This window comes from Oryctolagus cuniculus, chromosome 6 (assembly GCF_964237555.1).
Source record: "Oryctolagus cuniculus chromosome 6, mOryCun1.1, whole genome shotgun sequence".
NCBI classification, from domain to species: Eukaryota; Metazoa; Chordata; class Mammalia; order Lagomorpha; family Leporidae; genus Oryctolagus; species Oryctolagus cuniculus.
The window spans coordinates 41807626-41822952 of NC_091437.1; the positions used below are offsets into that span (position 1 = coordinate 41807626).

The window sequence follows — 15327 nt, forward strand, 5'->3', positions numbered from 1 at the left end:
TTTTCACCCTCACTCACCCACATCTGTCCTCCTGTCCTTCCCATCCTGCAGCACAGTGTTCATCAACACCGTATCCCTTGTCTCCTCTCATCAGCTCAACACTGTATCCCTTGTCTCCTCTCTCCTGGGGTGTTTACTCCACAAAACCCCAAACCTGGTTGAATCCAACTGTTTCCTTTCTCAGTTTCAGTAGTTATTTAAATTTATGACTGTGATCCTAAGCTTTGTATTCTTTTCTTTTTTAATCTTTTAAAAAAAATTTTAAGAAATAAATTCCTTTTATTGTGTAAAGTACTTTTTAAAAAAAAAGGATATATTAATTTTTTATTTGAAAGTCAGAGTTACACAGAGAGAGTAGGAGAGGCAGAGAGAGAGAGAGAGAGAGAGAGAGAGAGAGAGAGAGAGAGGTCTTCCATCCCCTGGTTCACTCCTGAATTAGCCGCAACGACCAAAGCTACGACGATCCGATCCGAAGCCAGGAGCCAGGAGCTTCCCCCAGGTCTCCCGCATGGGTACAGGGGCCCAAGGACCTGGGCTATTCTCCACTGCTCTCCTAGGCCATAGCAGAGAGCTGGATTGGAAGTGGTGTAGCAGGGACTTGAACCAGCACCCATATGGGATGCCAGCACTGCAGGTGGCGGCTTTACCTGCTATGCCACAGCACTGGCCCCTCAGCTTGGTATTTTTTCTTTTTTTAAAAGATTTATTTATTTATTTGAAAGACAGAGTTACACAGAGGAGAGGCAGAGAGAGAAATGTCTTCCATCTGATAGTTCACTCCCTAATCGGCTGCAATGTCCAGAGCTACGCCGGTCCGAAGCCAGGAGCCTCCTCTGGGTCTCCCACGCGGCTGCAGGGGCCCAAGGACTTGAGCCATCTTCTACTGCTAGCCGGATCTCTAACTGGTGCCCATATGGGATGCCAGAGCTTCAGGCCAGGGTGTTAACCCTCCACACCACAGCCCCCGCCCCATCAGGTTGGTATTCAACACTGAACACCACACCTACAATTTATCTCCACAACTTCGTTGTCATGTTCTCTGAGATGATGGTTTTAGTCCCTTCATCCTGAATCGAGTTCCAACCCACCTGGAACTTGACACCCCACTGCTTTTATGCCTTTCTGAGAAAAGTCAGAAGCTACAGAATGGAACATTTTCCTTTTCCAAACTGACCTACAAACCTACTTGCATCTATTTCAATATTATCAATCGTTCTGCTTGTCATCTGTATCCAATGTACTCTTTTTATCTCCAATTGGCCACAACAGCTGGAGCTGCGCCCATCTGAAGCCAGGAGCCAGGAGCTTCTTTGGGTCTCCCAAGTGGGTGCAGGGGCCCAAGCACTTGGGCCATCATCTTCTGCTTTCCTAGCCCATAGCAGAGAGCTGGATCGGAAGTGGAACAGCCTGGACTTGAACCGGTGCCCACATGGGATGCCAGCACTGCAGGTGGCGGCTTTACCTGCTATGCCACGGTGCCGGCCCCTCCAATGTGCTATTGACATCTCAACATCGCTCTTGCTCCTGCAACAAGCTTTCTCTCTTTGGTTTTACTTCCATTTACATAATAACATGTTCTTGGTATCATCCATTAAAGATTTCCTTGACCCAATATTCCTCTTCTGCTTTCATGTCTATGTATGTTTTTTTCATCTATGTTTTGAAAGATTTATTTATTTACTTGAAAGTTAAAATTAAATAGAGAGTGGGAGAGAGATATCTTCCATCTGCTGGTTCATTCCCCAAATGGCTGCAACAGCTGGGTCTATGCCAGGCCCAAGTAAGGAGCCAGGAGCTTCTTACGGATCACCCATGTGTGTGGCAGGGGCCTAAGTACTTCGGTCATCTTCTGCTGCTTTTCCCAGGCCATTAGCAGGGAGCTGGATCAGAAGCAGAGAAGCTGGGATACAAATCGGCACCCATATGGTACCCATGTTGGTGTTGCAGGAAGTGGCTTTACCCACTATGCCACAACATTGGCCCCACCTTTTTACAACTTTATAGAAAAGTTGTATACATGCATATGTCCATTATTATCTTGCCCCCTAGTTTCTTGAATCTGCCCAAGTCCAACTTTTTCCTCCAAAAGTCTAATGTCATCGCTAATGTGAAGTCTTCAAACTGGAGGGTATCTTTGGATGAAAAATTCATGGAGTAGCAAGGGCAAAGAGGATGCTCACTTCTGCAGCTTATGTGAAACAGCTTTGGTGATCAATGGGGAGATAGACCCCAAAGCCATATCACTTCCCCAATCTAAAAGGACAGCTCAGTGCCAGAGAGACAGATACAATCATTTGACACTTGTGGAGTCACTGTTATAGCCCAAGGTAGTATAAAGTGATAAAAGGTAAAAGAGGACATGTCCAACATTTGGAGGTTGACTGGAGGAATTAGATATGATGAATGTGGGAAGTATAGTATCAGGGAAACAAACACAGAGAGAGGGAATGGGATAGACAGTAATAAATGATACCATAGGCTTGGAGGTATGAGCCCTCTACCTTCTGTGGAAAGTTTGTATTGAGGAATAAAGGCAGGTGAGAAAGTAAGGCACATGCAAAATATAATCAATAATCACAAACAAAAATAAAGCTCAATAATGATGGCAAAGTACTTACCCAATGGCCACTAAATCTTCATGATGAGGTGAGCAAGTAAGACAGAAGATTGCCCTGGGTTCTATAAAGAGGTGCTGGCTATCGTTTCTGTTAAGCCAATAACAGAAAACTACTCCTTTCTCATCCCCAGATACTATTAAGTCCTTTACTCGAGGAGACCAATGCAGTGCTGAGATTGTATGCTTTAAGAAAAAAACAAAAAAATATTTGTTTTTCACTTGTCAGTGCTGAATTTTTACTTAATTTTTACCCATTTAACAGACCATCATAATATGCTAGGTGCATTATAGGTACTTAAAAAAAATACTTGTTAAGTACTACCTGTATAGTGACACCATTATCAACCAAGTGACTGTAAAATTTAGACTAGTGGAGACTAAAGAATCATTTTCTTCTCTAGTGCTTTTTCCAGTGTCTTAACATCTACCAAGAAAGGGAGCAAACAAAACAATGGCCCCTAACAAATGGAAATCTGTTTCTTTTCATATTCTGATTTGTTCTCACCTCAGGAGGGATGGAACTTGCAAAGACAGTAATAAAAGATATAAAAGAAATAATATATAATCTGGGGGCTGGCACTGAAGCGAAGCGGGTAGAGCCGCTAACTGCAGTGCCAGCATCCCATATGGGTGCCTGTTCAAGTCCTGGCTATTCCACTTCTGATCAGCTCTCTGCTATGGCTCCTGGCTTTGGATCAGCACAGCTCCGGCCGTTGCAGCCATTTGGGGAGTGAACCAGCGAATGGAAGACCTCTCTTTCTCTGTCTGCCTCTGCTTCTCTGTAACTCCGCCTTTCAAATAGGTAAATAAAATCTTCTACAAAAAATTGTAATGAAAATTCTTTTTTCAAGATTTATTTTATTTATTTGAGAGGCAGTTACAGGGCAGAGGGAAAGAGAGAATCTAATCTTCCATCCACTGGTTTACTCCCAAATGGCCGCAACGGCCAGGGCTGGGTCAGGCTGAAGCCAGGAGCCAGCAGCTTCTTCCAGGCCTCTCAAGTAGGTGGCAGGGCCCAAGAACTTGGACCATCTTCTGCTGCTTTCTCAAGCATGTTAGCAGGGAGCTGGATCAGAAGTGGAGCAGCTGAGACTCGAATTGCTGCCTATATAGGATGCTGGTATTGCAGGTGGTGGCTTAACCTATTAAGCCACAATGCTAGCCCCATTAATAAAAATTCTTTTGAAGACTGGATGGATTCTTTTCCTTCCTTTATTTGTTCTCTCAAAAGGCAGGTATATCAGATAACTAGCTGTTTTATTTAATTTTTAAAAAGATTTATTTATTTGAAAGGCAGAGTGAGAGAGTGACAGAGATCTTCAATCTACTAGTTCACTCCCCAAATGGCTGCAATAGTCAGAGCTGGGCCAGGCTGAAGCCAGGAATCAGGAACTCCATCCTGGTCTCACATGGGTAGCAGGGGCCCAAGCACTTGAGCCATCTTCCACTGCCTTTCCAGGTACATTGGCAGGAAGCTGGAACAGAAGAGCAGCTGGGACTTAAACTGGCACACTGACATGGGATGCTGGACTCGCGCGCCACGGTCACATGTCCCCAGTTAATTATCTGGTTTAGAAATGAGCTTCATTCACTCATGTATAGTTTATGGCAGGAGTCAGTTGTAAATGTGTTAGACTCCAGAAGCCATGCCATCTTTGTTGCCAAGTACTTGGTTCTGTTGTTGTAACATCAATGTAGACATAGATAATTCTTTTTTTTTTAAACAGGCAGTGTGGACAGTGAGAGAGAGAGACAGAGAGAAAGGTCTTCCTTTGCCGTTGGTTCACCCTCCAATGGCCGCCGCGGCCGGCGCACCGCGCTGATCTGCAGGCAGGAGCCAGGTGCTTCTCCTGGTCTCCCATGGGGTGCAGGGCCCAAGGATTTGGGCCATCCTCCACTGCACTCCCTGGCCACAGCAGAGAGCTGGCCTGGAAGAGGGGCAACCAGGACATAATCTGGCACCCCGACTGGGATTAGAACCCAGTGTGCCAGCGCCACAAGGCGGAGGATTAGCCTACTGAGCCTCGGTGCCAGCCGACATAGATAATTCTTAAATCAATCAATATGGTTATATTCTAATAAAACCATCTGCAAAAACAGGCAGTATGGTTCACCAACTTCTGGTTTATATGCACCTCCTATGACAAAAGATTTGAGGAGCTTTACAACATAGAGTTCCTTCTCCAAGTAATAAAACACAAGCAGACATTTGGCACAGTGACACAGTTTGCCACTGAGGACACTTGCTTCCCATACTGAAGTGCCTGGGATTGAGTCTGAGCTCCCTTCTGATTTCAGCTTCCCGTTAACATGACACCTGGAGGGCAGCACGTGATGGCTCAAGTACTTGGGTCCCTGCCATTCACATGGGAGACACCAATTGCATTGTAGGCTTCTGGCTTCAGCCTGGTGCAGTCCCAGGTGCAGCAGGCATTTGGGGAGTGAACCAACAGCTGGAAAATATCCGTGTGGCAGTCTTTCTCTGCCTATCAGATAAAAGTAAGTAAAAATTATAAATAATGAACAAAACTGTAAAAGTTACCTTGCACATGAGCCAGCAAAACTATACCTGGCACAGATCTAATGAAAAAGGTCAGAGAAACCAGCAATCCACAGTACCTGATGGAGCGCATGTTCTGTCACAACTGCTCTTGTCTCTACATCCCAGATTTTCACAGTCCCATCGTCGGAGCTGGAGGCACAGAGGTTGTACTGACCAGGATGATGAGAAAACGTGAAGCCCGAGACCCTTTCGGTGTGTCCCACCAACTCTCCTACAACTTCAAGCAAAACCAGACTCTAGGTTAGTTAAAGTGCTCTCCAAGATTCTTGGTAGAATCATACTGTTGTTGGATCGCGAATGATCAGATGGGGTGAACTCAACTCAGGCTATAATAAAAATAACCACAGACTAACAACCTGAAACCCCAAGGACTAATACTACTGGCTCTGCCATGTGACGTCAGACAGAATCCTATCATCTCTTTGTGCCTCAGTTTCCTTAGCTGTAATCGCAGTAGGTGTCTGTTGCTTCGTCACCTCCTAGGCTGGGAAGCTACTCAGAGGAAGAATGTGAAGGCCAGTTTTACATTAGGCCTGAGGTCGTTTGGAGTATAATAAATATCTCGCACGTCTCAGCCCAAGGCACGATCAGAGCTTTAGTTTGGAGCCCGACAGCATCAGGCTCAACCCATTCATCCCGCAGAGAGGAGCATCACATATTCCTATGATTTTGCTCTGAGTCTGCATCCGCAGGCAGGTCCCCAACCTCCGTCTCGGCAAGGCTCCCAGGGGGTTAGCGCGCACTTGGTCTTGCAGGGAACCATGTTTCAAGTGCTGGGTCTACGCAGTGCAAACTTGCAGAAAGGGAGCGGTCCCACGTGCGAGCGCCGGGAGGCGGGACCGGTCTGCCACAGCGTGGTGCAGCTCATTCTCGGAGACCCACGGCAACTTAGCTCAGTGACCGTGAGCAAATTCTCCTCCTGCCGGGGTCTCAGTGGCACTCTCTGTAGGAAAAGGGCTAGCTGGAGACGTCCAGTTGACGCCCCAGAGGAGCAGGACGGACAGGAAAACTCCGGCCCAGGGGTGGGAAGTTACCTCGAAAAGGGGGCGTCCCAGGGCTCGCGCCCGCGCCGGGGCCCACACGCACAAGGAAGACGGAGGTTCGGGCCGCGAAGCCGAAGAGGCCGCCGGGTACCGCATCGCTGCAGCGGGAGCAGTACCAGTTGGGGGAGGGCGGCAGAGTCCGCGGTTCCTGCCCCATGATCACCGGTGCTACAGCTCAGGGAAGCAGCCGCAGGTGTAGACGGTTCGCAGCCCCACGCTGTAGCGGGAAACGGGGGCGGGGTAGACCCTGAGCCCCGCCCCCATAGGCCGCCGCTACGGCGCGCGCCGAGGCCCATGCGGCAGCGCGAGCTCCGGTCCCGCCGCTCTAGGCTGGGAAGGGCGCAGCCACGCACACCTCGCTCTTCGTCCTAATCTAGCCTGGGGCAGGAGATCCGCCCCAATCTTGGTGATCCTGGAGACCAGCCCTGGAGGTAGTCAAATCTCACGGCGAAGCACGTGATGAGAGAGTTGGACTAGCTGTGCCAACTCCCGGCTCTGCGGGTGTTGCTTTGGAGCTGTTCAACTACTATCCTGTCCAGTGGTTTTTGAACGCTGTTTGCCAGCCAGAGCGCTTTGCTAGGTCAGCAGATGCTTTAAAGATGATCTACAAAAAAGACAGTTAGCAATAACATAAAAGTACGAATCAGGAATCAAAACGGGAATGAACGGTTTCTGCAACTGGGTGGAAATTCCGACTGAATTCTTGGGTGTTAAAAGATTTAAGAGAAGCCAAATGGAGCTACTCTTTTGATTTCTTTGTCTGCTCTTAAGGGAACTGTATAATGGTGAGTGGTGCCGAAGAAAAACAGTGGAACATGCTTAGGTTCTGCTACTCCTGTATTGTTTGTTTGCATCTGGAATCCTTGTGTGTGTAGCAAACTCTAACCGGAGGTAACTATCAATAATAAGGAGAAATCAAAGATGTATCATGTACTGGGAGGTATCAAGGGCCACTAACTTCAGAGGTACGTAGCCCTAGACTGACCACTGGTTGTGCCAGTTGTTAGTGGAGACTTTAACTTTCCCTGAATATGTTTCTAATTTGAAGAAGGAAGATGATAATCCATGTTTTGCTGGATTGCTATTAGGAATAAATGAGATTTAGAGAAATGACTGCCGCACATAATATGGTAGTAAGATCCCTTTAGGATCAACCTGGAGATGTGTGGGAATTAGGACATCATGCATTATTTCATAATTAAAATATGTGTTCTTCAAAAGAGCTTTCGGGGAGAATCGTTCGTGTACCGTCTAAGACTCCTGCCTCCCATGTTGGAGTGCCTGGGTTTGAGTCCCGGCTACGCTCCCAATCCCAGATTCCTGCTAACGTGCATGGTGGGAAGTGGTGACTGATGGCTACAGTACCTGGGTCCCTGCCATCCACATGGGAGGCTCAGATTCAGGACGCCTGGCCCAGCCCTGACTATTACAGGCATTTGGGGAATGAACTACTTGGTGGACGATCTGTGTCTCAGTCTGCCTTTAATTTAAAAAATAAAATGAATAAATAAGAATTCTTTTTTTTTTTAATTTTTTTTTTGACAGGCAGAGTGGACAGTGAGAGAGAGAGACAGAGAGAAAGGTCTTCCTTTGCCGTTGGTTCACCCTCCAATGGCCAAGAATTCTTTAAAAAGGGGAACTTTCATATGATTTTCAGTGATTTTTACAAGCTTGTGCTTCCGTAAGAGCATTTCTGTCAAGAAAATGAGGCCCACCGTGCTAGGTGGCTTTTTCACAGACTCAGTTCTCTCTTTCCTCACAGTTTTTCTTTATCTTAGTGGATTTCTGGAAACCCACTAGTTTTTGGGCTTTATTAAGTCATTCCTTCCCAAGCAATTCTGGCCTGCGGCGCCCGAAGCCAAGAGCTGCGCTTTCCCGGTCTCCATGACAACACCGCAGGCGTGGGTACTACTCGGTATCCTGACCGGAGGGACGCCGGGGTATTGCGCATGCGTGTTGTCCGTGCGGCGTTTGATTTCGGAGGCTTCCGTAGAGGCTGGAGGGCGGGAAAGATGGCGGTGGCCGTGCTGCAGCAGTTCGGTGAGGATTTCTCTTAGCGGTTAAGGGACGGAAAAAAGGATTGGAGATGTGAGTTAACAGCTTGCGTTGATGTTACAGGTGCGTTTTGGATACAGAACCTGAGGACCCGGGGGAAGCTGGCCCTGGGGTAAGTCTGGAAGTGCCAGGCCAAGGCCCAATTATTAGTGTGTCAGTTGTTGAGCGCTTACTTTCCGGCAGAGCTTTAGAGTCTGGGGCCACAGAGGCAAACTAGACCGCCCATGTGTTTGCTTTGACATGTCATTTTTCCGCCGTCGTATTGCGTAGACCTGCGGGGATTAGGTTACGCATCACGCAAGCACTACTGCGAATGCGTTCCGTCAGCCTTCTCATCTGACCTTGCCGGACCTGGTTAGGGTATGGGAGCGTCCCCCTCTCCTAATTACTTCTCTGGTTACTTACGTGAGTTGGGACTGTTTGTAGACCGCCACGGTTCACATCGTGCATGACATTATGCTGAGTGCTGTGTATGCATGATTTCGTTCTCATAGCATCCTAGTAAGTGGGTACTGCTGTTCCCACTGTTCAGACAAGAACGTTGAAGTTCCCCGACGTAAAATAACTTGCCCGAGAACATTCAGTTAAAGGAAGCTATGAAGTTTTATACTCTCCCAGGCATTTTGTGGCCTTAGGATAAAAGCATTCTTTAAAAGTAGGGATGCATTTGCAAGGTTAGAGAATCCAAGTCTTTGCCTGGCCTCTTCTCTTTGTTCCTCTTTGCAGTGCAGTTATTGATATGTGGAGATCGATAATCTGATTGGAAAATCTTAGTAAGTTTTCTGTCGGATGCATTTGTTAGCAGTTTGGTGTAGTTCATATGCTTTGGAGGCAAGTTGGCTGTGATTCCATTTTATAAATGTGTGATTTTAGAAAAGTTACTTACCTTTTCTAAGCTTCAGTTATTTCTTGTGTGAGAATAGTGTTAGTACTTATAAATATTTCATGAGAATTAAATGAGATGCAAATGAAATGCTAGTACAGTATGTGGCATGTAATAATCCCACCCTCAGCTCTAGCTGCCATTAATATTTTTCCTATTATAGGCTAGTAGTGAGTTCCCAATATATTTAGCCCTGTTTTAGGTATTTGGGTTGGGAGTGTGAAGTGGACTTCATCATAAAGAAGAAAGCAGAAGGCACTTGCTCTTAGGATTCGTCCACGCTTTTGCTTTTCAGTTATGTTCTGTTCCAGTCCAGTAATGCTGATTTACTTACTTTTTCTGTGCATTTACTCATTTACTTGCTTCTTTCTTATTCTGTGTTCTCACTTTCTATCTATACCAGCAGCCCTATCAGATCTCTTTATTGGGAAGTTTTCTCAGATCTCCATAAACCTGGAAGAAGTTAACTTCCCCTTTGTCTTAGCAAGTATACTTGTATAAGGACTTGATGTGTATGTGGCTGTTCTTTTTGTTAGTTTGTGTCTTGATGAGGTTGGAATAGTTCTTGTTGGTCTTTAGCTCCAGTGTGGAGTTTTACACAAAGTAAATACTTTGATAATGTTTATTGATTTGAACCGTCTTACAGTTATGATTTATACTTAGAAACTTTGAGCGAGTAACTTAAGGAGTTTGACTTCAGTCTTTTTATCTATGTTGTGATATGGAAGTGTTGAATTTTGCTAGATCATCTCTGAGGCTCTCTGTAGTTCTGAAGTTACTATATAATTTTGTGAACACCCATTCTGGGCTTCTAATGGGGGTAATTACCGTATGAATATTAAGTAAAAAGATGTAAATAATTCTTGTAGTATACATGGAAAATCTTAGATGCAGTGATGGAAACTTAATTGCATAGAGATAAATGCACTGGAAGACCCCTGTGTAAAATGAGAGGTGGGACCTCTGGCAGTCTGTTGAGTGCATTCTTCATCGAAAGGCATTTAATTGGGTTAAGAAAAAATGCTGCTGACCAAATACAACTTTCCTGTAGGCTGTGTTTGGTAGCAAAGGGACAGTCTTCAATCTTTGAATGCCAAGTCTCCTGTTTTACTGATGGATGCATTTTTAAGAAGTTTTGTGTTTTACTGAAGGTTACACTGTTAATAAGTAGCAATGCTAGTTGCTACTAAACTGAACAAAAAAAAATTCTGTGACTCTAAACAGTGCTCTATCAAACTGGGAGTGACAAAGTCATGGGGTGAATGGAGATTTGACAAGGGGAATCTTTTGAAGAGGGAATATAAGAGTTGAAAGCATGTATTTTGGTGCTTAGAAGTAGAAGGCTTAAGGCCGGCGCCGCGGCTCACTAGGCTAATCCTCCGCCTAGCGGCGCCGGCACACCAGGTTCTAGTCCCGATCGGGGCGCCGGATTCTGTCCCGGTTGCCCCTCTTCCAGGCCAGCTCTCTGCTGTGGCCAGGGAGTGCAGTGGAGGATGGCCCAGGTGCTTGGGCCCTGCACCCCATGGGAGACCAGGAAAAGCACCTGGCTCCTGGCTCCTGCCATCGGATCAGCGCGGTGCGCCGGCCATTGGAGGGTGAACCAACGGCAAAAGGAAGACCTTTCTCTCTGTCTCTCTCTCACTGTCCACTCTGCCTGTCAAAAAAAAAAAAAAAAAAAAAAAAAAAAAAAAAAAAAAAGAAGAAGAAGAAGTAGAAGGCTTAGTGTGAAAGTTTGAAGATTCTGGTGTCTAATAAGCTGTTTTACATAGGTTAAAATTCTCTCCAAGAAAAACCAATTTGGAAATGTCATGAGTTAGCAGTTTTGGGGAAGAATGAATGACACTGGGCTGCAGAAGATAGAGCTGAGTTTCAGGTATCTGTCAGGGTTACATGGCATGGCCTTGGGCAACTTGTTCATCTTCTCTGAGGCTTGGTTTCATCATCTCAAAAAAAAAAAATGAAGATAACATATACCTTAAAGGGTGGTTGTGGGAATTAGGAGACTAAGCTGTAAAATGTCTACTATAGTGCTTGGCACTGGGAGGTATGTGATGGTGATGATATCCTCATGAGGTTCTTTCAAAGGAATCAGACTTGATGCTGGAAAGGGATCAGTACTCCTCTGAACATCTCAGCTATCAGCTCTACTTTCATGGAACAGCTGGCAAGAAGGTAAGAAATTGAAATAGATAGAGAAAGCAAGCATGTGCTTCCATTCCCCAATGGCTGCAACTGCTAGTGCTATGCCAGGCTGGTTCACTCCACAAATAACGGCTGGGGCTGGGGCTGGGGCTGGGCCAGGCTAAAGCCAGGAGGCAATATCTTAATCCGGGTCTCCCACGTGGGTACAGGGACCTAAGGACTTTGGCCATCCTCCGCTGCTTTTCCAGGCACATTAGCTGGGAGATGGATTGACAGTGGAGCAGTCAGGACTTGAACCAGTGCCCAGATGATATGCTGGCATTACAGGTGGCGGCTTAACCCGTTATGCAACAACGCTACCCTCAACATTTGTTTTTATTTTTTATTTTTTTATTTTAAAGGTTTATTTTATTTATTTGAAAGAGAGTTACAGAGAATGGTAGAGAGAGAGAGAGAGGTCTTCCATCCACTAGTTTACTCCCTAGATTGCCACAACAGCCGGAACTGTGCTGATCCGAAGCCAGGAGCCAGGAGCTTCCTCTTGTCCCATGTGGGTGCAGGGGCCCAAGGACTTGGGCCATCTTCTGCTTTCCCAGGCTATAGCAGAGAGATGGATTGGAAGAGGAGCAGCTGGGACTAAAACCAGCGCCCATATGGGATGCTGGTGCCTCAGGCTTTAACCTGCTGCGCTACAGTGCTGGCCCTCAACATTTATTTTTTTAAGAAGAGAAATTGGGTGCTGGCGTGGTGGCGCACTAGGTTAATCCTCCACCTGATTTGCCAGCATCCCATATGGGTGCCGAGTTCTAGTCCCGGCTGCTCCTCTTCCAGTCCAGCTCTCTCTGTGGCCCAGGAGGGCAGTGGAGGATGGCCCAGGTGCTTGGGCCCCTGCACCTGCATGGGAGACCAGGAAGAAGCTCCTGGCTCCTGGCTCCTGGCTTTGGATCGACGTAGCTCCGACCATGGTGGCCATTTGGGGAGTGAACCAGTGGAAGGAAGACCTTTCTCTCTCTCTCTCTCTCTATAACTCTACCTGTCAAATAAACAAATAAAAATCTTAAAAAAAAAAATAAAGAGAGAAATTGGCTGTTATTTGCAGTTTGACAATAAGCCCTAAAATTATCATGCACTGAAATAACATTTTATAGATGGACATTTCTTTTTTTTTTTTTTTCAAGATTGATTTATTTATTTGAAAGTCAGAGTTACACAGAGAGAGGAGAGGTGGAGAGAGAGAGAGGCATCTTCCATCCACTGGTTCACTCCCCAATTTGCTGCAATGGCTGGAGCCGTGCCGATCCGAAGCCAGGAGCCAGGAGTTTCTTCCGGGTCTCCCACGAAGTTGCAGGGGCCCAAGGACTTGGGCTGTCTTGTACTGCTTTCCCAGGCCACAGCAGAGAGCTGGATCAAAAGTGGAGCAGCCAGACTTGAACCGGCGCTCATATGGGATGCTGGCACTGCAGGCAGTGGCTTTACCTGCTATGCCACAGCACCAGTCCCAGTGGACATTTTCAATTCCATGATATTTATGTTCATTTGGTAAGTTTCTTGTAAATGTGACTCTTTATTCTTTTCACATCACTCTCAGTACTGTTCTTTCAGTTTGAGTTTATGTCTGGTTAAAGTCTAACTCTGATCTGAAAGGTTTCTATCTTAGTTTCCTAGGACTGATACAACAAACTACCACAAAGTAGGCACCTTAAAACAGTGGAAATTCACTTACAGTTCCTTGAGTTAGAAGTTTACAATCAGTGTATCAGTGTACTGTACTCCATGGAGAGGCTGTAGGGGAAAATGTTTCTTCCTTCAACTTTTGGTGGCTTTGGCATTCCCTTGGCTTTTCAAAGCTCTGTGGTCTGTCTCCAAACTCCCTCTGCCTTGTTCTCATAAAGGCACATCAGATTGCTTTTAGGTTGAATAGGATAATCAGATTTAAACCCATTCCTGTAATAATAATCTCTAATCACACCTTTGCTGTATAAGGTGTCATTCACTGTGAACCTATTTTTGCTCAGCTCTTTCACCTTGTAAATAAGTCTCACCTTAACTTCAACCCCAACTGCCCTATATATCTGGTCTGTGTTGAAGTCTGTCCTTCACACAGCTCAAGTTCCATTTCTTACGTCATCCCAGTTACCTCAGTCCTTGTGTTGATTCCCCTGATATTTTAATGCCAATTGCATGTTTATGACTAATCTTCTATCCCTCTAATTTTTTTTAATCTTTTATTTTATTTATTTGAAAGGCAATGACAGAGAGAGGTTTAGATTGAAAGAGAGCATCTGTCTGCTGATTTAGTCCCAAATAGCTGCAACAGCTGGGATTGGGCCGGGCCTACCCAGGAGCCTAGAACTCCATCCAGGTTTCCCACAAGAGTGACGGGAAACCAAGCACTTGGGCTGTCTTCCATTGCTTTTTGAGGTGCATTGTCAGGGAGCTGAATCTGAAGTAAAGGAGCAGAGATTTGAAGCAGCACTCCAATTCGGGATGCTGGCATTGCAGCTTAATCTGCTGTGCCTCAATGCTGGCCCCAACCCTCTAACTAAATTGTAAAGCATTTGATGACTAGAAATATTTTTTATTTCTTTCTTCATTTCCTTTCCCTAGAATAGTACTTCTGGTATAATAAAAAACTATTTGGATTTTGGATTTTATCTCTGGTTCTTAGCACTATACTCCTACAACCCTTGAAATATCTTGAGTAACAGAAATGTAGTTGTTTTTCATACTAAGTCCTTTTGGAACAAAGGGTATTCTAGACAGACTGGAAATTAAGTTTTGTTTTTTTTTTAAAGATTTATTTTTATTTATTTGAAAGAGTTACAGAGAGAGGTAGAGACAGAGAGAGAGGTTTTCTATCTGCTGGTTCACTCCCCAGCTGGCTGCAACGGCTGGAGCTTCGCCGATCCGAAGCCAGGAGCCAGGAGCTTCTTCTGGGTCTCCCACGTGGCTGCAGGGGCCCAAGCACTAGGGCCATCTTCTACCGCTTCCAGGCCATAGAAGAGAGCTGGACTGGAAGAGGAGCAGCCGGGACTAGAACCAGCACCTATATGGGATGCCAGTGCTGCAAGCCAGGGCTTTAACCCACTGTGCCACAGCACCGGCCCTGGAAATTAGGTTATAAAAATGTGAGGTTCACTGTTGTGTTGGTAATGCATTGATTTTTTTTCCTAAGATTTATTTTATTTATTTGAAAGACAGAGTTACAGAGAGAAGTAGAGACAGAGAGAGAGGTCTTCCACCCGCTGGTTCACTCCCCAGATGGCCGCAATGGCTGGAACTTCGCCGATCCGAAGCCAGGAGCCAGGAGCTTCTTCTGAGTCTCCCACTTGGGTGCAGAAGCCCAAGCACTTGGGCCATCTTGCACTGTTATCCCAGGCCATAGCAGAGAGCTGGATCGGAAGAGGAGTAGCTAGGACTAGAACCGGCGCCGTTATGGAATGCCTGCCCTTCAGGTCAGGGTGTTTACCCGCTGTGCCACAGCGCCAACCCCAGGTAATGCATTGATTTGCTGGGAGGGTGGCTTACCTGGAGAGGGGGTGGAAGCTCTGTGCTTTGTCTTGCTCTCTGCCTCGCTATGTGCATCACTTCCATTTCACCGTTGCTGAGTTGCATCTTCTGTAATCATCACAGAGTGTTTCTCTGGTTCCGTGTGCCGTTCTAGCATGTTGTTCAAGCTGGTGGAGGGATTGTGAGAGCCCCAAGTTAGCAGTCAGCCAGGAAATGTGCATAGCCTGGGCACTCCTTTTGCAGTTGCCATCTGAAGTACAGCTAAGCTTGTAGGACTTGTAGGAGGGATAATGTCAGAATTGAATTCAGTTATTTGACACCCAGTTGGAGTCTGAGAATTAGAGAATAGGTTATTGGCTTGGAAAACCCCTACACATTTGGTGTGGGGAAAAAAAAAGGCACTGGTGCCCTATGCGTTTTAGGTGGTTATGTGTAAGTTGACAAAATGTCAGTCTGAACAGATGCAAGTTGTATTCTGAAAGATTGGCAGGAATTGGGATTCCTTTTTTTCCCA

At 46.0% G+C, this 15327-nt stretch overlaps 2 protein-coding genes across 22 annotated transcripts in view; one reads left to right on the forward strand and one right to left on the reverse strand.

The window, feature by feature from the left end:
* Nucleotides 1–6617, reverse strand: part of GEMIN5 (gem nuclear organelle associated protein 5) — a 45510-nt gene extending 38893 nt beyond the window's left edge. Inside the window, exons 1-3 of one of the 2 annotated variants that reach the window (XM_002710179.5) lie at nt 6215–6617; nt 5237–5397; nt 2619–2800 (exon numbers count right to left, since the gene is read on the reverse strand). In XM_002710179.5, coding sequence (XP_002710225.3) covers nt 2619–2800; nt 5237–5397; nt 6215–6380 — 509 coding nt within the window. In that variant the 5' untranslated portion in view covers nt 6381–6617. The remainder of the gene's footprint in view (nt 1–2618; nt 2801–5236; nt 5398–6214) is intronic. The other variant, XM_008255311.4, reaches the window with a different exon arrangement.
* MRPL22 (mitochondrial ribosomal protein L22) overlaps nt 6493–15327 on the forward strand; it is a 35170-nt gene continuing 26335 nt past the window's right edge. The window contains exons 1-5 of one of the 20 annotated variants that reach the window (XM_070076369.1): nt 8215–8263; nt 8342–8390; nt 11247–11333; nt 12482–12842; nt 14501–14798. Coding sequence is in view for 10 of the 20 variants with exons in the window: in XM_070076365.1 (XP_069932466.1) it covers nt 12583–12842 (260 nt within the window). In the remaining 10 variants the exon portion in view is untranslated. Of the gene's footprint in view, nt 7189–7985; nt 8264–8341; nt 8391–11246; nt 11334–12481; nt 12843–14478; nt 14799–15327 lie in introns of those variants that run through there. The other 19 variants (XM_070076365.1, XM_070076361.1, XM_070076362.1 and 16 more) reach the window with 19 other exon arrangements.